Here is a 27346-nt window from a genome sequence, read left to right on the forward strand (position 1 = left end):
AATGGCGGCACCTAGAAGCGCCGGACCAAAGCCAAATTGACCAGAAAGCAACAAGGAATCGTTTAAGCTTCCACCGATTGAATGCATTGAAATTTTCGGGCAGCGATCTCTATCTGACTATTTTCGCTCATTGTTTTCTTCCCAAGTTCTTCTGCACTGTTGTTTGTAAATGGGGCTGAAATCGCAAAATTGGTCCCGAGAGATCGTCAAGCGCTGGTATCTCAGCTGAATGTACGTGTTTTCAGAAGTTTGCTAAGTGCAAGAGTTGCCGGTGATTTTAGTCGAAAGGCAACAACGCACCGAGCGACGCCACGCCAAGCGGGGCGGAGCGGCGGTCGCGCGTCCGAGAAATGCGGCCTTGCAGCGTCACAACGGGGAGGAAATCTGAAAATCAGCTACACGTGGATGCCTTTGGATTTGAGCTGGGACAAACGGCAGCGGTAAAAATTTCATACAGCCATGACCCGCCAATGCCGCGCAGAATATATTCTGCGCGCTGCGCTGCTGCGTGCGCCGCCAACCTTTGAATTAAGTTTCAACCGCTGCCGTGGTGATAACCTTAGTTTCCTGGACTAAATTTTCCTCGCGGGAACTTCGTGCAATGGTGGACTTGCAGCCAACCCCGCGGGCAACCGCCGGGCAACTCAGGGCCGCTCGCAGGCAACTCCGGGCAACTGCTCGGCAGGTTGAGGCATCACCCGAGCAAAGAGGCCTCATGCGCGCTGCCCTGAGTCTGGCCCCTTGCCTCCGGAAAGTCTACGTTGAAGGAGAAGCAGAGTTGGTGGAAGACGTTGCGTCCATGCTGTCCGCCACTGCTTGCTAGGGTGTTTAGAGGGGTTCGTTTTGCACGAAGGTTCGAAATGTCATGGGGCCCGCTCGGATTCCGGTTCTACGTCCAATTATAAGATTTTTGACACCTTGGTCGACTTGATCAGACCACCGGAAGGGGTCGCACCAGGCCTCGGAAGTTCTAGTCGACGGACACGCCGGTTGCCGACTTTCCAGGGGCTAAACACGCGTAACGCTTCGTTTCTCAGAAAATTTCATAAAATGAAAGTTGTTGGAAATGTAAAAGTACGTTGGACACAAGTTTTTAATATTCAAAAACTCAAAAAAGTTGATTTTTTGTTGCCTACTTACAGGGGGCAAAAGGTCGGAAATCGACATAAAACACGTTACACATAGGAACTGTTACACAAACGTATGTAGGTTAGTAAAAAACAATAATATATAAGTACCCTGTGAGTTCCGTGTATTATAAATAATGTTTTTGTACCATTTTGCAGATTATGGTTACACAGTTCACGAACGCTGCCAAAAGAATTTGCTAAGTCTATCACATTTACGATCCACACTTACAACGAAGAGGAGAAGCTGCATTTTTTCTTCGTCAGTGAGAATCTCGTTTCCCTCGATGAGCCTGGTAACTCATTGCAACCCCACGTCATCTGATTTATTTACATTGTTAAAATTTGAGACCATCACTGTGCTCTCCTGGAAGTTTATGTCGGTATTCAAGCCTGAGGAATCTTTTTTTGGAAAGCTAGTTGCTAACCTCGTAGCTTTAAGAAACCTCAAGAACTGCTTGCATTCACAGTGTCAGCAAGGGTGACTGAGGCCTAAAGAGGTGGCTCATCGTAGCAGCCTACGTCAAATGTAGCTTCTTACAAGGGAACGTTTTTAGGTCATACACTCCGATTTCGACCAAACTTCGGGAAATCGTTCGTTGTTAGACTAGATTAAGATGGGCCATCAAAGTTGGTGCAACAATACATATCTAGAGGGTCAAATGGGGCTTCGAAGTTGAGTTTTTTACACTTGTTTTCCTGCTTTTTGGGCCTTAAAGGGCGAGTTTTGGAGTGGACTCTCCGTGTCAAGATTTACATCATTTCCTATGTGTTTTGGGTCGCTGATGCCGAAAATCACTATTATTTGAACGCCCGATCAAGTTTTCGACCAATTCCGACCAAGTTCCGAACAAATTTGGGCCTTTATTGACGTAAAATTTGCAGAGAGCAGCTCCAGCCAAAAAAAAAAACTTGGCCGGGGACCCCCTCAGATCTGGCTCCCTCCCGTTTTTTTTTGGTTCCTCTAGTAAATGCGAATTGCCGAAACACAAATTGGGCCGGATCCGACACCGATTGGCTTTTTGGTAGAGGTCAAAAACCCCGAAAAATGGCTGTTTTTGAGGGTTTGGGGCTTTTGGGGATCCCGGAACCTGCTAGCCAAAAAATCTACCAAAGTGTCGTTTCCGAAAGAATAAAGTGCGCTCTTTCGAATGCCGGGTCGCACGACGCTCTACGACCTCGGGTTTGGACGCTACGGGCTCTCAAGTTGCTCAATTTCACTATTTTTAACGAAGATTTGACCGTTCGAGGGCCGTTCGAAGCAGACCATCGGCGATTTCGCTCCTCTTTGGCTTAAATGGTGCCTTACCCATAGGTAAACACCCTTACAAAATTTCAGCCATCTCAGGCAATTATTAGAGAAACTGTAAACAATTGAAGTTTTGGGTCATTTTACCACTGAACTTCGGTGGTTTTGGGTCCAGAAAAAATAATTTTTTCAACTATCTCTGTTTGATCAACACCTCTTGAAACGTCTTGAAACTTCAAAACATTTTTTCGATGACAGACTTGTCTTTCTCTAGCTGTGATTAGAACAACTATTTTTTCTGGACCCAAAACCACCGAAGGTCAGTGGCAAATTGACCCAACACTTCAATTGTTCACAGTTTCTCTAATAATTGCCTGAGATGGCTGAAATTTTGTGGGGGTGTTTACCTATGGGTAGGCACCATTTAAGCCAAAGAGGAGCGAAATCGCCGATGGCCTGCTTCCAAAAGCCTTCATACGGTCAAATCTTCGTTAAAAATAGTGAAATTGAGCAACTTTGAGAGCCCGTAGCGTCCAAACCCGACGCCGTAGAGCCTCGCGCGACCCAGCATTCGAAAGAGCGCACTTTATTCTTTCGGAAACGACACTTTGGTAGATTTTTTGGCCAGCAGGTTCCGGGATCCCCAAAAGCCCCAAACCCTCAAAAACAGCCATTTTTCGGGGTTTTTGACCTCTACCAAAAAGCCAATCGGTGTCGGATCCGGCCCAATTTGTGTTTCGGCAATTCGTATTCACTAGAGGAACCAAAAAAACCGGGAGGGAGCCAGATCTGAGGGGGTCCCCGGCCAAGGTTTTTTAGGCTGGAGCTGCTCTCTGCAAATTTTACGTCAAAAAAGGCCCAAATTTGTTCGGAACTTGGTTGGAATTGGTCGAAAACTTGATCGGGCGTTCAAATAATAGTGATTTTCGGCATCAGCGACCCAAAACACATCGGAAATGATGTAAATCTTGACACGGAGAGTCCACTCCAAAACTCGCCCTTAAAGGCCCAAAAAGCAGGAAAACAAGTGTAAAAAACTCAACTTTGAAGCCCCATTTGACCCTCTAGATATGTATTGTTGCACCAACTTTGATGGCCCATCTTAATCTAGTCTAACAACGAACGATTTCCCGAAGTTTGGTCGAAATCGGAGTGTATGACCTAAAAACGTTCCCTTGTTAGTCTCTATTTTCCTCGAAGACCACTTCGATGTTGAAGAGAGAAATTACAAGCTTGGTAGATGAACACCAGTCTTGAATACTGACATAAACTTCCAGGAGAGCCAAATTTTAACAATGTAAATAAATCAGATGACGTGGGGTTGCAATGAGTTACCAGGCTCATCGAGGGAAACGAGATTCTCACTGACGAAGAAGAAATGCAGCTTCTCCTCTTCGTTGTAAGTGTGGATCGTAAATGTGATAGACTTAGCAAATTCTTTTGGCAGCGTTCGTGAACTGTGTAACCATAATCTGCAAAATGGTACAAAAACATTATTTATAATACACGGAACTCACAGGGTACTTATATATTATTGTTTTTTACTAACCTACATACGTTTGTGTAACAGTTCCTATGTGTAACGTGTTTTATGTCGATTTCCGACCTTTTGCCCCCTGTAAGTAGGCAACAAAAAACCATCTTTTTTGAGTTTTTGAATATTAAAAACTTGTGTCCAACGTACTTTTACATTTCCAACAACTTTCATTTTATGAAATTTTCTGAGAAACGAAGCGTTACGCGTGTTTAGCCCCTGGAAAGTCGGCAACCGGCGTGTCCGTCGACTAGAACTTCCGAGGCCTGGTGCGACCCCTTCCGGTGGTCTGATCAAGTCGACCAAGGTGTCAAAAATCTTATAATTGGACGTAGAACCGGAATCCGAGCGGGCCCCATGACATTTCGAACCTTCGTGCAAAACGAACCCCTCTATAGGGTGTTTCAAAAAAATTTGATTTTTGAAAGGAGTCGGTTTTAAGGTTCATGTATGTCCCAAATGACCTCACACCAAATTTGAGCGAAATCGGTTGACATTTACCCGGTGCACACCGCGAGAAAACTATTGGTCTCGCTTGGGAGGGGGACCTCCCCGCGTCTTTCCGCCGCGACTGTGGCGCCATCTGAGATCCGAACTCTCTGAAATTTGGTGGCGATGTTCCTTGGGTCTTCCCCTATCGGCCTGCGTGATTCGGGCTCAGACCCTGCCTCACGTGACTAAGCGACAGGGCCTAAAGTGCATCAAATTGTTTTTTGAGGGGGACGGGGGAAGGAGGTGGGTGGTGTGAAATTGGCATGTGGGTCCCTTCAACCCGTGCGCCAGCTAGAGATATACCTAGTCTGAACACTAAGCGGTTCTCATACTCACAGTAAAAACAAGGAAAATATGGAAAGCATGCTGGGACGCGCCTGGGAGGTACGCAATGTCGGACCATGGTTTGCCTACTTCGAGGCGCGTCCCAGCATGTTTTCCATATTTTTCTTGCTTTTAGTGTGAATAAGTTAACCGCTTAGTGTTCAGACTAGGTATATCTCTAGCTGGCGCACCGGTTGAAGGGACCCACGGGACCTAGATGAACCTAAAAACCAACTCCTTTCAAAAATCAAATTTTTTTGAAACGCCCTACTGCTTGCGTCATAGCTGGGCTGAAGCTGTCGATTTCCGGATCGTCGGGCGCGGCCTTGTCCAGAACCATACTGCAGGCGGTGCACTCGCTCGGTGGTCTGAAAGTGGTTGATTTTGAGACCTCTTCGGCCTTGGATACCACGGATTCTGAACTCCTACACCTGGGTCATTCCACGTTATTTCACCGAGGTCGAGGGATGGACCACCTCAGAACTGGCTGAATTTTTGTGTTTCGCCACCATTTAGGGTCCTAATGAACGGTGTAAAACGGTTTTGGTCTGAGTCAAGTGGTTTGGGAGATATAGGCATAGCTCTTTTTTGGTACATTTCATTAAAAAATTTCAAAGTTTTACAAAAGTGCGCATATCTTTTGAACCATTTGAGATATCGAAAAACCGAGCAAAGCGCGTGAAAGAGGGTAAAATTCCGCTTCTAATGACGTATGAAACATGCCCATCAGGTCAAAATTTATTTTCATGTCATTTTTCACTTTTAATTAACTTTCTTGACCCAAAACACCAATTTCGTATTTTTTGATATTTTTTAAACTTTGCACGAACCTTCCCTTAACATCCCTAAACAACCCCTTAAAATATTGAGCTGTGTATTTGAGAGGCCTGGGAGATATGGGGGTACATGTCCACATCTGCACCCTTGGACCGCCCTAAAAGCCCGTTTCCGTGCGGTCCTCATCAGCGCGCGACGGAAGTATCCCAGATCGGGCAGTATGAGGAGTTCGCATAGTGATATTATCAGTGTCCACTGCGATCAAAACTTACCAAAAGGCTTCTTCTCTTGGTCGGAGTTCCTGCAAGGCTGCAGGTAGGCAACCCACGTACACTGTGGCTAAAAGCTACGGAAAATTCTGTAAACAGCTTGTGGTAGTTCTCCGTAGCCCCCTTGTCGGTATTCTCCGTAGCCCTCTTATCAATATTCTCCGTAGGCTCTTACAGTATTTTCCGTAGGACCGCACAGTATTCTCTGTAGGACCTTCCAGTGTTGTAGGACTATACAGTCTTCCATGCCCTACGGAGAAGACTGAGCGGTCCTACGGAGAATACTGTAAGAGCCTACGGAGAATATTGATAAGAGGGCTACGGAGAATCCTAGCAAAAAATTAACAGAATTTCCCGTACCCTTTTGCCACAGTGTAGCGCGTACACTAGGCGGGCTGGGTGATTCCACGCCAACTGAGTCAGTCACAAAACGGCATGGTCTCGGATCGGGACGAAACTTACGCAAATCGTACGTCTAGTAGTGGGATGACTAAATCCAAAAGCGTTTGGCCGAAAAATATCTAGAAGCCGAGATATTGAGAGGTTTATTATGGTGCTAGGACCGCGACACGGAGACAGTTTTTCGCTCGCAGTTTTGGTAATATCCATCGGATCGAAAAACCAAGCATACCGTTGGAAAGAGGAGAAAATTTCACAAAAAGTACTTCCTTTACTTTCTTTTAAAAAGTAAAAATAGTGTTTGATACCAAATAACCTCACCTTTGATTTATCGTAGAAAGTTAGTTGCACCACCAAATTTGCTGGGAAACGTCTTAAAAAATTCCCCGTGAAACAAAGATAAGGAAAAGATCAACCACAAAAAGTACTATTTCTCGTTCCCGAGATATCTGCATTTAACTATCTTAAATCAGCGTTGCGAGTTTAAGCTCGCGCGGCGGACGAGGTATGAGAAATCCTGCGGCACACTTAGTTGCTTATAGAGTCCAAAAGGCCCTAAAGGGGAGATCCGCGAACCGCGTCTTGACTTTTGACCGATTTCGGTGCTTATACTGACGACCAAAATGTCCGCCATGCGCTTCCGCTTCCGGCTTGCGTTTTTATGATTCGTCTGGCAGAGCCTGAAAACGTCTAAACAGTCTACATCTGACGTTCAAGAACTGCTCAGTTGACTATTTGAGAGAAATGGGGTCTGCACCCTTGGACCGCCCGAAGAGCCCGTTTCCGTGCGGTCCTCATCAGCCCGCGACGGAAGTATCCCAGATCAGGCAGTATGAGGAGTTCGCATAGTGATTATCAGTGCCCACTGCGATCAAAACTTCCTAAAAGGCTTCTTTAGAGTCACAGGGGAACGGAAAACAAACAATTTTCTTGGTCGGAGCGCCTGCAAGGCTGCAGGTAGGCAACCCACGTAGCGCATACACTAGGCGGGCTTAATGCCCTGGCGGGCTGGGTGATTCCACGCCAACTGAGTCAGTCACAAAACGGCCTGGTCTTGGATCTGGACGAAACTTACGCAAATCGTAGGTCTAGTAGTGGGATGACTAAATCCAAAAGCGTTTGGCCGAAAAATATCTAGAAGCCGAGATATTGAGAGGCTTAGTATGGTGCCGGGACAGCGACACGGAGACAGATTTTCGCTCGCAGTTTCGGTAATATCCATCGGATCGAAAAACCAAGCATACCGTTGGAAAGAGGAGAAAATTTCACTAAAAGGTACTTCCTTTACTTTCTTTTAAAAAGTAAAAATAGTGTTTGATTCCAAATAACCTTACCTTTGATTTATCGTAGAAAGTTAGTTGCACCACCAAATTTGCTGGGAAACGTCTTAAAAAATTCCCCGTGAAACAAAGATAAGAAAGAGATCAACCACAAAAAGTACTATTTCTCGTTCCCGAGATATCTGCATTTATCTATCTTGAAGTAGCATTGCGATTTGCGTAAGTTTCGTCCCGATCCGAGACCATGCCGTTTTGTGACTGACTCAGTTGGCGTGGAATCACCCGGGTCTAGGACAACTCGTTCCTGTCGACTCGTTCCCGAGCCAATACGGTCCCGGGATATCTCGTCCCAACCCCAGCTGGGCCCGTCCCAAATCGTCCCAAATTTAAAAAAAAAAATCAATTTTATTGGCCTTTGTCCTAAACCCTCCTGTTTAGAGGTGCACACTGAAAAGTCCAAGTACGGAATTCATTCCATCCTAGGGGAAAGAAACAAAGTCTCGCCATTCTGTGGCGAGAATCAAGAAGTCTCAACGTTCTTTTTTTGCGGCAAACAAAAGTATGACCATTTTTTGGCGAGAAACAAATGTCTCGCTAAAATATGCAACCCCACTATATTGGATACCGGGAAATATCCCAGTCAATTGGTATTACCATATTCTGGCGAGACATTTGTTTCTCGCCAAAAATGGTGAGACCTTTGTTTCTCGCCCATAAAATGGTGAGACATTTGTTTCTCGCGAGACTTTTTTGTCTCACCACGGCCACCTCCTCCTGTTGTAGGTCGTCCAGGATCACGTACAGCGTGGGGTGGTTCTTGCCCACCAGGGCACCCACGCCTAGTGTATGCCTAGTGTATGCGCTACACTGTGGCAAAAGGGTACGGGAAATTCTGTTAATTTTTTGCCAGGATTCTCCGTAGCCCTCATATCAATATTCTCCGTAGGCTCTTACAGTATTCTCCGTAGGACCGCTCAGTCTTCTCCGTAGGGCATGGAAGACTGTATAGTCCTACAACACTGGAAGGTCCTACAGAGAATACTGTGCGGTCCTACGGAAAATACTGTAAGAGCCTACGGAGAATATTGATAAGAGGGCTACGGAGAATACCGACAAGGGGGCTACGGAGAACTACCACAAGCTGTTTACAGAATTTTCCGTAGCTTTTAGCCACAGTGTACGTGGGTTGCCTACCTGCAGCCTTGCAGGAACTCCGACCAAGAGAAGAAGCCTTTTGGTAAGTTTTGATCGCAGTGGACACTGATAATATCACTATGCGAACTCCTCATACTGCCCGATCTGGGATACTTCCGTCGCGCGCTGATGAGGACCGCACGGAAACGGGCTTTTAGGGCGGTCCAAGGGTGCAGATGTGGACATGTACCCCCATATCTCCCAGGCCTCTCAAATACACAGCTCAATATTTTAAGGGGTTGTTTAGGGATGTTAAGGGAAGGTTCGTGCAAAGTTTAAAAAATATCAAAAAATACGAAATTGGTGTTTTGGGTCAAGAAAGTTAATTAAAAGTGAAAAATGACATGAAAATAAATTTTGACCTGATGGGCATGTTTCATACGTCATTAGAAGCGGAATTTTACCCTCTTTCACGCGCTTTGCTCGGTTTTTCGATATCTCAAATGGTTCAAAAGATATGCGCACTTTTGTAAAACTTTGAAATTTTTTAATGAAATGTACCAAAAAAGAGCTATGCCTATATCTCCCAAACCACTTGACTCAGACCAAAACCGTTTTACACCGTTCATTAGGACCCTAAATGGTGGCGAAACACAAAAATTCAGCCAGTTCTGAGGTGGTCCATCCCTCGACCTCGGTGAAATAACGTGGAATGACCCACCTGGTCTACAGCCTTCAGGGTTTGCGTGAACTCAAGATTTTCATCAAACACGATGAAACGCCGCAGCAGGTTCTATTATCGAGACAGGAGCCGTCTCTAACGACGTTTTGGTATTACACATATACAGTGTACTCGGAACCGTGGCTTCATTTGTTCCTGGAGACGCATGCTGCGACATTGGAAGAGGTGGATTTGACAGAACACTACGATGACGGCGAGGTCTACTTGACCTTGAGAACGTTGCCAAAGCTACGTTCCGTAAACTGCCCTCCGGTTCCTGCGGCTCTGGACTTCATTCGTCAGTCGTTGCAGCTCAGATCCGTGTCGTTCACACCAGATATAGTAGAAATCTTTGACTCTCCTACTGCTGCCGCACTCCAGGCCCTATACTAACGGAATCGCACTCTGTCGATGTTCTTGAGGCTCTGGACTTGTATGTCAGAATGTCGGACCAAGACCTCATGGCTGTGGCTGCTTGCCTGCCCCGGTTCCCTGCCTTGCGTCACCTGTCACTATGCAAGTCCCCCTCGGATGACTTCCTGCGGGCAGTGACACCCAAGTCCGCGCCCCGACTCACCACGCTGTCTCTCTCGTGTGACGAAGACTGCCTGCTGGCTTGGGTGCGCAGCGCTGGCATCCGGGACTTGCTCCAGAGGAACCCTCTACTTCACTTGAAAGTCTGGGAAAACCGCTATTCTGACGAGGATAACGAGCGCAATAGTTGTGACTGTTGGTTCTGCGACAAAGAGCGCATCCCCGTTTCGTCGTTCTCATTGCACCGTCGGACTGCCGACTGCCCACGAGGCTGCTTGCAGGTTGCCGAGCTTCCATGTTCCTCCGTTGTCTCTGCTGTCTCCTCCAACGGGGAATGAGCCTTCGCAATCACCACATGTAATTTGAACTTTTTTGATTTTTAAACTTGTTAAATGTCGTTGAATGCACTTACTCTTATGAATGTTTCTACTTATTTTCCGAATGTAGATCAGGTTTCCTGCATCCTTCAATTCCCTCGCATTTAGATGTGAGAACAGATCCAATTTGTGATCTATATTTCAGTTGTCGTATTTATGTAATGTTTGGTCAGTTTTTATAGTTTTGCTATGTCGGATATTTTACTTGATGTCTTAACTTTAAATTCCATCATAGAATCCTGTATTTGTAATGTTTCAAAGTCTGTCATTTTGTTCCTTGAAAAGCCTTAATAAACTTGTTCAATAAAAGGTGCCAGATCCTAGCGTTTCATTGTTCAAGTAGGGCGTTTCTTTGTCAAACCAACGAACTCTTGGAAATACATCTCTTCGGTTTGGCTGGAAATTTTTAAAGGGGCAGGGGTCAGTTTAAAAAGATCTCATGTCAAAGGGATGTCGCGATATCTCGCCCCGTTAAGCTGTGATAATACAGTGAATTTTTCACTTCGGTCAGAATCATGACATTTTCCATATTTTTCTCCTTGCTTCGCTATGCTGCGATAGTTCCGACAGTCCACGCCTGGCGTCCACACCTTGACCTGTTATTATATAAGTGTTTTTGTTTCTCTGTTCTGGTACAACAAAACACAAACTGAAGTGTATACACAGTGTTGAGCTTTTATTCACCAATTAATCTTTACACGGAAACAACATAGTCTTGCATCCATTTAGGATTGTTCCAAGTCGAGTTTCTTACAACTTTCCTTGTTGAGCGAGGCTGTTGGCCTGTTAAATGAACCACACGTCAATATCAACAGTTGCTAGAAGGCCATGTTGTTAAAACCGATAAAAAAAATCGCATTCCTTTACCTGGGCACGCTTGATCAGTTCGTTCTGAGCGGCATTCACGTTCTGAGCCTTGCCACCCCACGCACGCAGAGCCGACGCCTAAAAACACAGGGGTATACATTTGAAATAATTCGCCTGCCGTAAGAAACAGGAAGAAAAGTAAATCGTGATGCTAAAAGTACTGCTGAATTTTTCCGGCAAAATTTATCGTTTGAATCTCGTCAATTTCTCTCATTTCGGTCATGAAGCCACAGGCAGAAGCATAGAAGCTACGATCTCACTGAGATTCCAAACGCTGTGGACATAGCACGTATGGTACAATGCATTGAGATATCGCACGATTCGAGCAATGCTACAGCCTTTTTGCACCGTACAAGCAATGCGTACCGAAAATGCATGGGAAATGGGAAGGCACTGCACTGCACGTACAATACTAAAGCATTGCACCTCTTGACGCAATATTCATAGCGGTCGGATTCTATGCTTCAAGGCTAAACAGCTGGCTTTTAACCCCTTTTACGCCCTCATGGCAAGTTGCTGTCTTTGAAAGGGCGTTAAAATTTTGCCTCGAAGTCCCAGACTGACACGATACACGCCTGATCCAGAAACATAACACTGCAAAGCCTGTGGCAAGTCTGCTTGCCGCAAAATTGGCAAGCCGTTTTGAATGCCTTAAATTGGCAAGCCCGGCCCTGATACACTCCCCAGCTTGCCAAGTATTGGCAAGCTGAGCTAATGAGGATTTCGACAAAACTGCTTGCTAACTTTGTTTTGCAGTGGACCGACGCCGTTCTCGTCCAGGCGCGCTCCACAACATGTAATGGCCCCTGATTGGGCGTAGTTTTTATGCCTTTGTTTCACCTCACAAGAAAAATTCTAAGAAGTATTGCCTCGTAATACGAGGCTAACGCTGGCAACTATGAAATCTACAAAGAAAAGCTTCGTACTCCGAAGCGAATTCGGAGGATTTCTTTTCTTGGTCTCTCACGAGTTTCAGCACGTGCTTTTCGTGGAAATTTGAACGAAATTTCGAACTTGTTTGTGTGATTTTGTGTTCAAATTAATACGAACACATTCGCAGGCAACTGTCTAAAAGGATTTGTCGATTTGTCCCATTTCCTGCAAAATCATTTTCTTTCAAAACCCGAAATAATTCTATAATGCCTGTTCTTTGATCGAAGATACGAGGCAGCTTTTAGAGTGGAGGCCCACACAAAATTACTTACGTAGCTTTTTGGTGCATAGATTTCGCTCAAAATTGAGGTTGCACGTGAAACGCACTAATTCATGCGTTTGCGCACAAATTCGTGCATTTCAAAAGGCATGCACAGTTTTGTGCAAAGCTTATGCACAAAACATTAAGATCTAATTTTATGTGCCCGCACTCTAAAAACCTTTAAATCTATTTTGGGCTATACATGTTAGCTCGTTATAACAAAGCTATAGCTCGTTAACAAAGTACTTTGAGCATACATAGGCTTACAAAGAAAATACTTCGTAACTCACGAACTAATTCTTCGTACAACAAACTAAATACAGATGATACCTCGCATGTGCTCAAAATACTGGGCAAGCACTTAAAATGAAAGAGTCATGATCATGACTAAAATTTTGGGCGAGGAATTCTTTATCACCCAAATTTGGGTGAGGAAGGTTTTCTCACCCAAATTTAGGTCATAATACTATGGAGCCATGTAGGAACACTACAAACCTAACTGTCTACTTAGTACACACTTACAAATGCATGCTTGCAAGTACACACTTGCAAACGCATGCTTGGCGAAGTACACACTTACAAATGCATGCTTCCAAGTAACTCCATGCGTCAAGCATGCGTTTGTAAGTGTGTACTTGGTAGACAGTTAGGTTTGTAGTCAAGCTGATACACCCTCCCTTCCTCACCCAAATTTAGGCAAAAAAGCCCTCCTCGCCCAAATTTGGATGATAAAGTATACCTCGACCAAAATTGGGTATTGATAGTGACTTTGTCATTCCCAGTGAGGTTTTAGACGTGCGGACACAGCACCTGCAGCGCGCGGCCGAAGCAGAAGGTGAGGCTCCACGGCTTCTTGGCCGGGGCCTTGTTGATGGCGTTGAGGAAGCGCGAGGCGTCCTCCTCGGAGAGGCCGCCGGACAGGAAGGCGACGCCGGGCACGGCGGCCGGCACGGTGCGCGAGAGCGCGGCCACCGTGGCCCGCGCCACCTCCTCGGGGGAGTTCTGGCGCGGGCAGGCCGGGCCGGCCGTCACCATGGCCGGCTTGAGGACGGTGCCCTCTAGGAACACGTGGTGGTCGTGCAGGGCCTTGTACACGGCGGCCAGCACGGTCTCGGCGACCTTCTGGGCGCGGTCGATGTCGTGGTCACCGGCGAGGACAATCTGCGGACAGCAAATTAAACTGCACTGTAAAAAAAAACTCCGTATTTTTGACGGAAAATGTACAGAAGAATGCAGTGCGGAGGTACGGAACGTTCGAACTTGCTCCGCACCGCACTCTAAATGTCTTGCTGAGAAATTTTCCATACGAAGGTAATGGCGCAAGCCTCAGACAGAGGTAGGTAGGTTTCCTTCGTATTATGAAGGTTTTCCTTTGATCTTACTTTGGAAATGCTAAAAGGATTCGTATTACGAAGAAATATTGCTTCGTATTATGCTTGCGCCGAATTCTCTGCAACATGGCTCAAATTTCATTGTAAGACATTCAGAGTGCACATGAACGCATGTGCAGAAGTTTCGTACTTGGCAGGTACGGATGGTTCAGACCAATTGTTGCCCAGACTTATTCCGTGTTCTTTTCTCCCGGTGTGCACACCGAAAACCTTGCGAAGTATTTTGAGCATATGGAACGTTCTAATTTTTCAGTTTAGAAGAATCAGTTAGTGAATAAATGACAAAGTACACTGCAGGAAATAAACTCAACAAAAGTACAGATTTCTGGCAAATTTTTTATCGGGAATTTAGTGTACTTTTCAAGTGCAACAATTGTTGTACAAAGTAACCGGCATGAGGAGTGCTGTCCAGTCCAGGGCTCGTTGTGGTTTGTACAAATCTCGTTGTACTTTCTACAATCCGTGTTGTACTTTTATTGTACACTTTGTGTTGTACTTTTGTTGTACTAGCCACACTTTTTCTTGCAGTGTATTCTCTGAGGCTTACATATACAAAAAATACTTTGTAATGACAAGCTACTATTGTTTGTAAAGCCTAAAATTATTTGTAAGGTTTTCAGAGTGTGAGAGCTGTCTCGTCAAGTACATTTCTGGAGTAGATGTGCCCCGAGCTCAGATTGGGTCTTGTGGAGTGGGGAACTCACATCGGGTTCCACGATGGGGACGAGGCCGTTGGCCTGGCAGACGGAGGCGTAGCGTGCCAGGACGTTGGCGTTCTCGAGGATGGCGAGGGGCGACGGAGTGTTGCCGCCGATCCTGATGACGGATCGCCATTTGGCGAAGCGGCAGCCATCCTTCTTGTACTGGACGCATCGCTGTGCCAGGTCGTCCAAGCCTGAGCATGATCGTTGTGGCGTGTTACTTCATGAACAAAACAGTCAGGATAAAATAATGTAAGGAGCTTCACTCCGTAATACTAAGAAGAACAAAGCATATATCAAAATCTACGAAGAAGAGCTTCGCATCAGATAAATCCTTTGGGCGAATCCAGGTCAACTTGAACGGGGTTTGACCCCAACCCCCTCAGAACTTGCTCCAAACAGTCTTAAATCATTGGTCTATACCTAAAATCACCCCCAAAAAAATTTGGTCGAAAAATATTAACATTTGGCTGAGCTGTGGCACTTTTTGTTTTTTGGTCAATTTTAGTGAAATTAGTACAATGAAAATTTGAAAAAACAATTTTTTCTCGAAATGGGGATTTTTGAGGCCTGATTTGTTTGATATGAGTTGTCTTATGATAGACCAATGCAATTCCGGTCATAGACCCCACCTCACTCAACTTGCACTGAAGGCTTAAGAATTTCTAGTAATTTTACCTAAAAATCGAAATATTAAACCTTGCCCCACCTTTCAAAATTCATTTCTATGCATGAAAATCTACCTTAGGGCCCTGGCAACAACATATAAAAAATCTGGGATGGAGTTTTTCATTTTAAGGAAATCGTTCCAGAAAGCGCTACTTTTGACTTGTCGATTTAGCTAAAACGCATGAAATTTCACCAAATATAAAGTACGATGAGGTCAATCTTGCTATTTTAGCCTCTTTGAGCAGTATCAGAGGCCAATGGAGTTTGACGGGAGTAAAAAAGAACATACATACAATTTGCACGTGTACTACGAACACCAACTTCTGAAAGCTTTTGAATAGGAAGCCCAAGAAAATATAATCCGTAATAATCAAGTGGATCTGGGGGAGTTGTTAATCGATTTTTACCATTTACTTCTGCTGTCTGTCTCATTTTAGTCCACTTCTGTCCTGCCGTTTGTGTCTGGAGAGAATGCCAATTCTTATTGTTGAGCCTCCAAATCAGTTTGGTGATGGAACCCAAACAGCCAACTCAACTCGAGACGGAACCAACCATAGAGAGTAATTCCAGCCCATGGTGGAACGAAATCCGGGCTTGGGTCACGGAATCGGTTCAAGCTTTGTTGGTTCAATAGGTACTAGTACGATGCATGTGCTTTGTAACTGACGAAAAATGGAAGGCATTGGAGGATTGCTACGTAATGGGTCACTTAACGAGTGATTATTTTTTTTCATAATGCGAAGCAACTCTTTGTAGATTTGACAATACCCTCGTTTTCCACGTATTACGAAGCGATGCTCTTTCTGTTCAATTACCGAACTTGAGACAATTATTACACTCTAAAAGTTGCACGGTTAAAACGGTACCTGGTTTTCCCAGGAAGCCTATGGTAGAGACATAGGCGATTTCCAGGGAGTTCCTGGGAAAACCGGGAACCATTTTCACCGTGTGTATGATGAAGACTATTGTGAAAATTGTACATATTATGGTGCTGCAGCTGACTTAACATACCATCGAGAATCCACAGTATTTACCTTAAAGATATTTCAACGAATTTTGTTCGTATCGTAACGAACATCTTCACCATAATATAGAAGTGCAGCTTTTCACCGTAAGACGTTTAGAGTGTAACATACAAACGAATGTGACGTCACATCCCCGGAATAACAGTGGTGATTTGAGACAAACCCTGTGTGGTGACCTCATCTTCGGACCCCATGAGGGGCACCAAGCCCTTGTCCACGTTGATGCCTGGAATGATGCCGCGTTTCTGGAGAAGCTCGACAAACGAAGAGCCGTCATCTGCCTTCTGGTGCACCGCCTCCCGAGACAGGATCACTGCGGAGATGTACTCGCCAATCTGCAAGAAAATGAAATAAAAATGATAACGCCTCAAACAAAGGTTTCTGTGAAACGGTTTGCGAAAAAATTCAACTTCATTCCGCTGACGCTCAAATTTAAGCGTAGCCATAAGTTGGAGTTGGAGCGTGGGTGCACAAACCAACATTCCATGTATACCATTCAAAAATTTGTGTGCAACGACACTGGCAAAAAGCTACGGAAAATTCTGTAAACAGCTCGTGGTAAACCACTGTCAAAAATTCCGTACTTAGGTACGGAAAATGTACAGACGAATATAGAACGGAAGTAAGGAAAAAAGTACGGAACGTCCGTAATCGTCCCACAAGAACTTGCGTAAGGAAAAATACATAGTACAAAAGTCACGTTCGTCCGAATAGACACTTCCACCAGATCGCCGAGTGAAGAACAAGAGGAAGAAACGGTACCGGAACCAGTTCCCATAAACGTCTTATTTATAGGTTTTGACGGTTCAAAATCATGAAACTCGTCTTTATCTAATTTTAAACAATTTTTAGAACCCAAATGAACACATAATATGAACAAATGAGCGACTATTATGGACTGTTTCTGGCTTTTGTTATTCTTCTTGTTCTTCACTCGGCGCTCTGGTGAAAGTGTCTATATGGCGTGACATTCGTTCGCATGTTGGTCCACGTTCAAACGAAGGAGACATTCCATTTCATTTTAACGGCCATGCCACGTCCGACACTGAAAATCTATCGGCGTGACTTCGTGCCGCTGCAGGGGCGTGAATAAAGTGTCACGCCAAAAAACGGCATGATAGAAAAGTCACACCAAAAATCGGCGTGACTCAGAACTTCGCGCCAATTTTTGGTGTGACTTTCTGGTCATGCCGCTTTTTGGCATGACTTTCCTCATAAAACGCGTTGTCATTCAGGTCAAATAAGGGCGTAACTCACATGTCACGCCGTTTATCGGCTTAAATTTCGTGTCACGCCAATTTTCGCCGTGACTTTTTGTCACGCTATACACTGCAGGAAATAACCACAACAAAAGTACACAAATTTCTGGCAAATTTTTTGTCAGGGATTTAGTGTACTTCACTGATAAAAATTTTGTCGTAACTTAGCGACACATTTATTCCTAACTTTTTTAGCGACAAGATTTGTTGTGGAACAAATAGCTTGTTAAACCGTAGTCGTATTGGAACTAAGGGATAATTTCACAACGACTAAATTGTAATAACGCACCAACAATAACACATCAACGACAAGTATTGAAAGTCCAAAAGGTATTTTGTAATGTCTGCGACAATATTCATAGAGTACTTTTGTCGCTAGATTTATTTAGCATGGTTTTTTAAACATTAGTAATTTCCCTATGACTTAGAAGAACAAAATAGATGATTATTCATAATTTGCTTTAATTGAGCAGATAATTGCAAAAGATGTTGTTTCCACACAAAATGTATCGTAAAGAGTGATAACAAGAATTTTGTCCTTCAACGACAAAATGTCGCTTACTAGACTCAACGACATTTGTTTCGCTTTGGTTCATGATGAAATTCTATGTTTTGGAACGACTAAATTTTCACTCATCTGATTATTTCTGTACAACCATTTTTTAACAGTGTTTCCAAGTACAACAATTGTTGTACAAAGTACAATGGAACCGGCATGAGGAGTGCTGTGCAGTCCAGGGCTCGTTGTGGTTTGTACAATTCTCGTTGTCTTTTCTACAATCCCTGTTGTACTTTTATTGTACAGTTTCTGTTGTACTTTTGTTGTACTAACTACACTTTTTCTGGCAGTGTAATTTCGCCATGAGTCCGACCATTACGTTTTCAGTGGAACGAGAGTGAAATCGTTCTGCGACGAACGTGACAAAATTAACATGTGGACGAACATGACGTGATTTTTGTTGATCGACAGTGTTGCTGTCGTCCGAAGACGACGTGCATACCTTGGGATCGGCAGAGAACATTATTTGGCGGTAGAGGCGGCGCCCTTCTTCGGTGTTGTCGAGGCCCACGCTCTTGAGGCGGTCGCCCATCCCCTCCAGTGTGTCGTCGGTGGCGAGGATGCCCTTCTTGGGCGCGACCATGGCGACGGCCACCTTGCGCAGCTCCTCTTGCAGCGCGGGGGCCGGGTAGCTGAAGTGGGTCGTCATCCTGAAGGGCTGTGGGTCCTCGGAAAATCCTGAAAGTTGAGAGCGTTGTGAGAACGTACTTTGCCCTTGGTGGACACACTAAATCGACTCCTCCAACGAGAAGCACTGTGGCAAAAGGCCTCGGAAAATTCTGTTAACAACTTGTGATCATTCACTCTCAGATCTATATGGACTTTTTTCTCTCTTGCTTATGGCGGTTTTTGAGCAAACGTTTAATGTTCTATTTTCACACCAACTTTGCACAATTTTGATCCCAATAAAGATAAAATTGTCATCAGATCATGTAGGAGACATTCCATGCCGGTTCGGCCAGGGCCTGAAGGTGACCATTGACGATTTGCGCGCCGCTTTGGCATTTTTTTGTACTCGTCGAGATAGGGCGATTGCCAAATTTTTAGGTCCCTAAGTCCATTTTTGCGCCCAGGGTGGCAATTTTTAGATTTCTCTGAACTTTCTTTAGTGGTTTTGTTGAAATTGCGCTTCTAAGTTCCTTTCTTGGCTCTCCACGGCACAATTTCAACGCTAGCTCAATGATTTTGTGCTTAAAAGATGCGTATTGAATAGAGGAAGAGACTCCAGTGGTCAAATTCTACTTTTGAAGTCATCTTCGTGGTGATCCAAGCGATGTTGCAAATTAAAAACATGTAAAAATGAGGTAATTTTTGCTAACTTTGGCGAGGGATCTTTCGATGACCGACATCGAAATTTGAACTTTTTCTAGCGGATTCTTGAAGGTCTCGAGGAGATCTTTCGAGTTCCGGTGCCAGAAAGTATGGGACCGGCCCTAGTATAGCCGCTACACCGCTCCAAAGTTTCGAAAAATCCCAAATTTGCACTAAATGGTGCAAGGAGTGGACTTTCGCTTGCATGCCCACGGCAATTGCCATGCGAGTCCCAGGCCATCTCGGCCCGACTAAAACTGACCCCTGCAATAACTTCTACTTGATCCCAAGCCCCAGGGTCACTCACCGGCTCGGGGATAAAGGGGAGGGGAGGAAAGAATACAGTGAATTTTCACAAAATTATGCCCTATGCTTATATGTCGTCCTAGCCCCGCATCAGTGGTGATTATGGACCTCAGGCCCAGTATGTTTGACAATACTTGATTCCGCCTCCCGCAACTCCCCCCTCGGGAGAAGCGGGTGCTCTACAGGCGTTCGCTCACATTTGTCCGCGGGGAGCGCCTGCGATTAAGTAGAGAGCAGGTTTATTTAAGAAAAGCAGGACCTTACAACGACCCCCTTAGATTTCGCTGATTTTTTGGTGGTTAGTAGTCCCCCATGGTGGGAGTTCATGGCCAAAATTTCAGACCTCAAAAAAATTTTCTCTGGGAGATATGGGGATTTTTAGTTTTTGGGGTATTTTTACACTAATTTTGGGTATTTCTTATATCTCAGTGACTTTTTGCCCGATTGGTTTCAGATTCGGGTGCTAGCTTCAAAATTGAACGAGGAACACGATCGTGCCGTCAGATTTGACCTAAAATAATTTTTTCATGGGGAAAACTCACTTTTTCTCGAAAAATTACATAAAAAGTCCCAAATCTTGGGATTTTGCAGTTAAAAGTACCCGATCTTTTTGAAACTGGTCTTATCTTACGCAGAAAGGTCCGCTGAATCCAAAAATCACAATCCCAGATTTTTCCGACGAACCGTTCCGGAGATATTCCACTTCAAAGTCAGGCAATTTTTTTTCGGACTAAAAGTTGTGCGATTTTGCTGGGCTTTTCATTCTGAGGCATTGGGCGGTGAGTTCCAGTGACGCTGGCCTTGTGCGCCGGCTGGTTTTCCCTAGCGTGCCCTTTTAGCGCCTGCCAGGTAGGCCAAGCCGTACCGCAACACATGCGTGTCCGACTGGTGGCCTATCTCGCCCCTGACGCAAGCCGCTACCGCCGCAAACAAAGGCACTCCGCGCTCCGTGCGTTCGCTGGCCCAGCCTGAGGCTGGGATTTGCAGACAACAGAGAAGCCTCCCGGAGGGTTGCAAATGACCAGTGGTCTGCCCTTTGCTAGGGCAAAAAAAATTAAACAAAAGTTTGTTTTTCTTAATTTTATAATTGTATTTCTTAAGTTTAAAACTACATTTTGATAATTTTCAAAGACACCAGTCTATTAACTGCAGAGGCAGAAAAAGAACAATTTTCATATGTTTCTATCAGTTGAGTGGTACACAGAGTGTGAGGTATTGGCACTGTTGCTGTCTTCACCTCTGAAGGCCATCCGAAGGCCTTTGATGGCAGTCTGGGCATGAGCAGCGAGATATCCCTTTCTTGTTCCTCATTGTATATGTCTGTTATCAGACCTACATACCGATTCCTTGCAAGTCTGACAACAACATAGGCTCCAGTTGAAATGCACAGCTGCTCCTTTTCAACAACTGGCTTATACAATGGATGAATGAAGGGGCTGACCACTGGTCATTTGCAACCCTCCGGCAGGCTACTCTGTTGTCTGCAAAGCCCAGCCTCAGGCTGGGCCAGCGAACGCACGGAGCGCGGAGTGCCTTTGTTTGCGGCGGTAGCGGCTTGCGTCAGGGGCGAGATAGGCCACCAGTCGGACACGCATGTGTTGCGGTACGGCTTGGCCTACCTGGCAGGCGCTAAAAGGGCACGCTAGGGAAAACCAGCCGGCGCACAAGGCCAGCGTCACTGGAACTCACCGCCCAATGCCTCAGAATGAAAAGCCCAGCAAAATCGCACAACTTTTAGTCCGAAAAAAAAATTGCCTGACTTTGAAGTGGAATATCTCCGGAACGGTTCGTCGGAAAAATCTGGGATTGTGATTTTTGGATTCAGCGGACCTTTCTGCGTAAGATAAGACCAGTTTCAAAAAGATCGGGTACTTTTAACTGCAAAATCCCAAGATTTGGGACTTTTTATGTAATTTTTCGAGAAAAAGTGAGTTTTTCCCATGAAAAATTATTTTAGGTCAAATCTGACGGCACGATCGTGTTCCTCGTTCAATTTTGAAGCTAGCACCCGAATCTGAAACCAATCGGGCAAAAAGTCACTGAGATATAAGAAATACCCAAAATTAGTGTAAAAATACCCAAAAAAACTAAAAATCCCCATATCTCCCAGAGAAAATTTTTTTGAGGTCTGAAATTTTGGCCATGAACTCCCACCATGGGGGACTACTAACCACCAAAAAATCAGCGAAATCCAAGGGGGTCGTTGTAAGGTCCTGCTTTTCTTAAATAAACCTGCTCAGAGCAGGCAGCCCCTGCAGCACGCGTGCCGTTTGGTGGCCTACCTCACAGGCGCTTCGGCCCTGGACCACAGGCCCTAGTACACTTTCTTCGGCCCCCTCTGCTAAAAGCGTCGTCTCAAAACATAACCGCAGTAAAATGGGATTGGAAATTTCAAAGAAAAAGCAAGTTCACCGAAAATGTTGCTCATTGTATTTAGGTCCTTGCAAATTGTTTACCGTGGTTTTAATGACTTCTTCCTTAGCTTGGCTATGTTTTTGATCCTTGAAATTCCGCCCTTGCCTATTGAATACTCTGATGAGGCTTCCTTTGATACTGGGACTGTTCCCAGGACGTTTGGAATGGGTGGCACATGGCCGCTTCAGTCTTCATTCCAGGTGAACTTTGTTGCTGAGATAGGTGGGTAGAGCAGCATCAGGTCAGCTTCTTGTTGCATGTCAATGTCTGTGATGAGATCCACATAGGTTTTTTCTCGCTACTATTACGGCCTCAAAATTATTAATTTCGAAAGTCAGTGGCCTACTGGTTTCGCAGATCTCATGGATGCGGAAAAAGCGTGTGTCAGAGCTTACGCTTTTGCAGCCAGCTGTCGTTTCTAAATCATTTTTCCTCCCTATCTGATATGTTTAAAAAGACAGTCATTTTCTTTTCAATCTCTGTATCTTTTATCTTCATTTAGAAACGACAGCTGGCTGCAAAAGCGTAAGCTCTGACACACGCTTTTTCCGCATCCATGAGATCTGCGAAACCAGTAGGCCACTGACTTTCGAAATTAATAATTTTGAGGCCGTAATAGTAGCGAGAAAAAACCTATGTGGATCTCATCACAGACATTGACATGCAACAAGAAGCTGACCTGATGCTGCTCTACCCACCTATCTCAGCAACAAAGTTCACCTGGAATGAAGACTGAAGCGGCCATGTGCCACCCATTCCAAACGTCCTGGGAACAGTCCCAGTATCAAAGGAAGCCTCATCAGAGTATTCAATAGGCAAGGGTGGAATTTCAAGGATCAAAAACATAGCCAAGCTAAGGAAGAAGTCATTAAAACCACGGTAAACAATTTGCAAGGACCTAAATACAATGAGCAACATTTTCGGTGAACTTGCTTTTTCTTTGAAATTTCCAATCCCATTTTACTGCGGTTATGTTTTGAGACGACGCTTTTAGCAGAGGGGGCCGAAGAAAGTGTACTAGGGCCTGTGGTCCAGGGCCGAAGCGCCTGTGAGGTAGGCCACCAAACGGCACGCGTGCTGCAGGGGCTGCCTGCTCTACTTAATCGCAGGCGCTCCCCGCGGACAAATGTGAGCGAACGCCTGTAGAGCACCCGCTTCTCCCGAGGGGGGAGTTGCGGGAGGCGGAATCAAGTATTGTCAAACATACTGGGCCTGAGGTCCATAATCACCACTGATGCGGGGCTAGGACGACATATAAGCATAGGGCATAATTTTGTGAAAATTCACTGTATTCTTTCCTCCCCTCCCCTTTATCCCCGAGCCGGTGAGTGACCCTGGGGCTTGGGATCAAGTAGACGTTATTGCAGGGGTCAGTTTTAGTCGGGCCGAGATGGCCTGGGACTCGCATGGCAATTGCCGTGGGCATGCAAGCGAAAGTCCACTCCTTGCACCATTTAGTGCAAATTTGGGATTTTTCGAAACTTTGGAGCGGTGTAGCGGCTAAACTAGGGCCGGTCCCATACTTTCTGGCACCGGAACTCGAAAGATCTCCTCGAGACCTTCAAGAATCCGCTAGAAAAAGTTCAAATTTCGATGTCGGTCATCGAAAGATCCCTCGCCAAAGTTAGCAAAAATTACCTCATTTTTACATGTTTTTAATTTGCAACATCGCTTGGATCACCACGAAGATGACTTCAAAAGTAGAATTTGACCACTGGAGTCTCTTCCTCTATTCAATACGCATCTTTTAAGCACAAAATCATTGAGCTAGCGTTGAAATTGTGCCGTGGAGAGCCAAAAAAGGGAAACTTAGAAGCGCAATTTCAACAAAACCACTAAAGAAAGTTCAGAGAAATCTAAAAATTGCCACCCTGGGCGCAAAAATGGACTTAGGGACCTAAAAATTTGGCAATCGCCCTATCTCGACGAGTACAAAAAAATGCCAAAGCGGCGCGCAAATCGTCAATGGTCACCTTCAGGCCCTGGCCGAACCGGCATGGAATGTCTCGTAGGAATTGAAAAGTACATTGAAAATGACAAATAATCCGGTTAAATACATTATACAATGATCAAAAGAGTGCATAGCTAAAGAGAATATAGTACATATTACGTTTGCACGAAAACCTTTACGGCAAGAGATAAAAAGTCAATATGAGTCTGGGAGTGATGTCCGTAGCCCTCTCATCAATATTCTCCGTAGGACCTGACAGTCTTCTCCATAGGACGCTGCAATCTTATGGAAGAGTGTATAGTCCTACGGAGAACACTGTCAGGTCCTACGGAGAATATTGATAAAGGACTACAAAAAAACCTTGGCCAAAAAAAATAAAATATAAAAATTCCGTAGCTTTTTGCCATAGTGAGTATCGTAACCATTAAAGCCGCGCGAGAAATATTTTGTCGACCTCCCGAGTAACGACACCTGCAGTTTTTGTAGGGTCAGGGCGGGGAACAACTGGACAGGGGAAGAACTGGACACCCCATATTTTACTTCAAATACCGTAGGCACAGGACAGGAATAACAACTATCAAAAGTTGTTCCGTGGCATCAGCGGTTCATTACATGACAGTTGTCAGGCCAGTACATACGGCATTTGAAGTAAAATGTGGGGTGCACTGCAGGAAATAACCACAACAAAAGTAAACAAATTTCTGGCAAATTTTTTATCAGGACTTTAGTGTACTTTTCAAGTACAACAACTGTTGTACAAAGTACAATGACACCGGCATAAGGAGTGCTGTGCAGTTCAGGGCTCGTTGTGGTTTGTACAATTCTCGTTGTACTTTCCACAATCTCTGTTGTACTTTTATTGTACAGTTTGTGTTGTACTTTGTTGTACTATCCACACTTTTTCTTGCAGTGTGTCCAGTTCTTCCCCTGTCCAGGTTTTCCCCGCCCTGACCCTAAGTCACGTTGCACTTAACAGCTATTCACCATAATGCGCCAAAAGATTGTCAAAGCAAAGCAAAAGCCCCCCCCCCCCCCCCCCCCGCTTTCGTTTGCCTTTAATATGAGCCTCATTGAATACCTGCGCATTACTGAGAACTGAATATGAGTCTGAATATAAAGAACGCCCAGTTTTGACGTGCACAGTTGTAACGGGACTGTACAGGCGGCTTGGGTGTGCGGAGGCTGCTGCATCAAAAAGCTCGGCGACCTTGAACTTGGTTTTCTTTTTTAGAACGATAAGGGGACCTGGGGACCTTTCGTGGAAACGTTGGTAGAATTCTCTGCCTCCGATAACGCCTGACCTGACTACTGTACTCACCACCTCCCAAAGTAGCGCTTTGCAGAAAGGCACATCTATGAACAATGACAGCTTTGATGTTTGACACAACTAGCTAGGTGTGCACTATTAGAGGTGTCCACTAAGCGACTATATTTTGTACAAATTTGTACACTCTCCCGAACCGTGTACGAAGTATTATGTATTATAGGTATTATATAGAGTATTATAGGTATTATTCCGAATATTATATTTGGATAATTGTGTCGTTGGAAGTGGTTTTCCGTGTACCAAGGGTTTCGAAAATACGCAAGTTAGTTGAAAACACGGATTCCGGCTCCACCCTGAAAAGTGGGTTCTTGTCGTTAGAGTCACTCTTATCACTAGCACCAAATACTCTTGAGTTCAGCGAATATCCATTGTGCCAATGAAATACTCTTGCTGCCGGCCAGAGTATCTCTACGGGCAAGATCACCCTTTTCAGGGTGTCGCGCTCTGAGCCTCAAAATACTGCCGCGCATCTTTAAGAGTCTCAGCACCTAGTTATCAGTCTTAGCGCCATTTTCTTACTTTAACGTTTCGTCTAGGAATCGCTAAACACTTAATCACCACAATTTTTCAAAATTTTCTCATTTTAAAACCGGAACTGCACTAAGCGGCATTTTTTGGTATTATGGATTATAGTATTATACAAGTATTCTAGGGCTGTGTACGAAGTATTATAGGAGTCAGCCCCCCGTAAATTTATACGAAAAGTTCGTGTGCATAAAAAACTGAGATGTCTCGGACAAAATTTGTACAAAAACATTTAGAGTGTACTAACCTCAAGAAAAGGCGGGAGAGCGAGACGGCCGCGGTGCGGGACGGCCTGATGTTGACTGCGAAACAAAGCGGAGCATCGTCTCAGCGAGGTGGCACGACTCGCTATCTCCTGTGTGATTCCGAACAGCGCCTCGTCGCTTTCTCTCTCTCTCTCTCTCTCTCTCTCTCTCTCTCTCTCTCTCTCTCTCTCTCTCTCCACTCGTGTAAATCTTGTCAGAATGTCAGAAACCTCACTGAGAAAACCTTACAAACTATTTTGGGCCTTACAAAGAGTAGTTTGTGTAACAAAGTATTTTGAGCATACGTAAGCTTACAAAGAAAATACTTCGTAATTTACGAACTATTTCTTCGTATAACAAAGTATTTTGGTTTGTTATATGTATGCTCAAAATACTTCGTAAGGTTTTAAGAGTGCTGTCTGAAAACCTGATCAAACTTCGCGCACCTCTGAAAGCTGAAAACATCTCCCGACATTCTGTAGAACTCAAATCATCAGTATCAGAGTAAGTTTTCAGAATTTCAGCTTTCAGAGGTGCGCGAATTCAGATCAGGATTTCAGACATGTTTCTGACATTCTGACAAAATTTGAGTGTCTCTCTCTCTCTCTCTCTCTCTCTCTCGCAACACTATAGAGCACCTTAAGAAGGAAAGAGGGAGAAAGAGAAAAGGAATTAGGGAGAGAGACGAGAGAAAAAGAGAGAGAAGGGGAGAGAGAGAGAGAGAGAGAGAGAGAGAGAGAGAGAACGACGTCAATATAAGGCATCAGCCGGCTGGCCCCTTTCCCCACAGACGCCCTTGAACTTACCCGCACGTCTTTCTTGAGGACAAACAACTCGCATGAGCAGACCGTCCATTTATGTCATTTTTCATCAAGGAGGGACGCTTGCCGCTGCCCTTGCAAGGAATCCGAAATGCTCCATACTTTACCCTGACCCTGGGACACTTATTTTCGGTGTTGATGACGTTACTGTTTCATCCTTGATTACGTTGTAGGGCATACTACACTTTGCAAGGTCACATCTTTGCGGGCAGAGGAAGTAAGAAACGTTAAAGCTCACGCTATTCTCTTGTGGCCTTTTCAAATGCATAATTATGCACTGTTTATGCATTATTGTGCATGCACAGATACGTACGAAAGATGTGTATGGTATTATGCATCGCTGTGTACATTTTACGCATCTTACTGCGTGAAAAGTACACAGTGATACATAATATTATTCACACCTTCTGAACGTATCTGTGCTTGCATATGCGAAACTATGCATAAAAAAGCATAATTATGCATTTAAAAAACAAATTTCTCTGTGTTATGACAGATTTGTGTCGTAAAGTATTAGCACAGTATTATGACTGCACGGCATTTCCCAGTAGAAAATTGGGAG

At 44.7% G+C, this 27346-nt stretch overlaps 2 protein-coding genes across 2 annotated transcripts; one reads left to right on the forward strand and one right to left on the reverse strand.

Annotated features, from left to right (window-relative positions):
• The first annotated feature begins 713 nt into the window (after positions 1-713).
• Positions 714-9699, forward strand: LOC117646971. The gene is made up of 3 exons (XM_034388385.1): positions 714-811; positions 4996-5161; positions 9311-9699. The coding sequence occupies exons 1-3, from the start codon at positions 716-718 to the stop codon at positions 9697-9699; spliced, it is 651 nt and encodes a 216-aa protein (XP_034244276.1). The 5' UTR covers positions 714-715.
• A 1168-nt stretch (positions 9700-10867) lies between these two features.
• Positions 10868-26039, reverse strand: LOC117646825 (fructose-bisphosphate aldolase-like). The gene is made up of 7 exons (XM_034388065.1): positions 25966-26039; positions 18326-18561; positions 16229-16400; positions 14375-14565; positions 13090-13440; positions 11085-11162; positions 10868-11000 (listed from the first exon to the last, which is right to left on the reverse strand). Exons 2-7 carry the CDS (start codon positions 18530-18532, stop codon positions 10968-10970), a joined length of 1032 nt encoding a protein of 343 aa, XP_034243956.1. The 5' UTR covers positions 18533-18561; positions 25966-26039; the 3' UTR covers positions 10868-10967.
• Between the last annotated feature and the right edge of the window lie 1307 nt (positions 26040-27346).

The sequence above is a fragment of the Thrips palmi genome, unplaced genomic scaffold, assembly GCF_012932325.1.
Source record: "Thrips palmi isolate BJ-2018 unplaced genomic scaffold, TpBJ-2018v1 HiC_scaffold_2, whole genome shotgun sequence".
Taxonomy (NCBI): domain Eukaryota; kingdom Metazoa; phylum Arthropoda; class Insecta; order Thysanoptera; family Thripidae; genus Thrips; species Thrips palmi.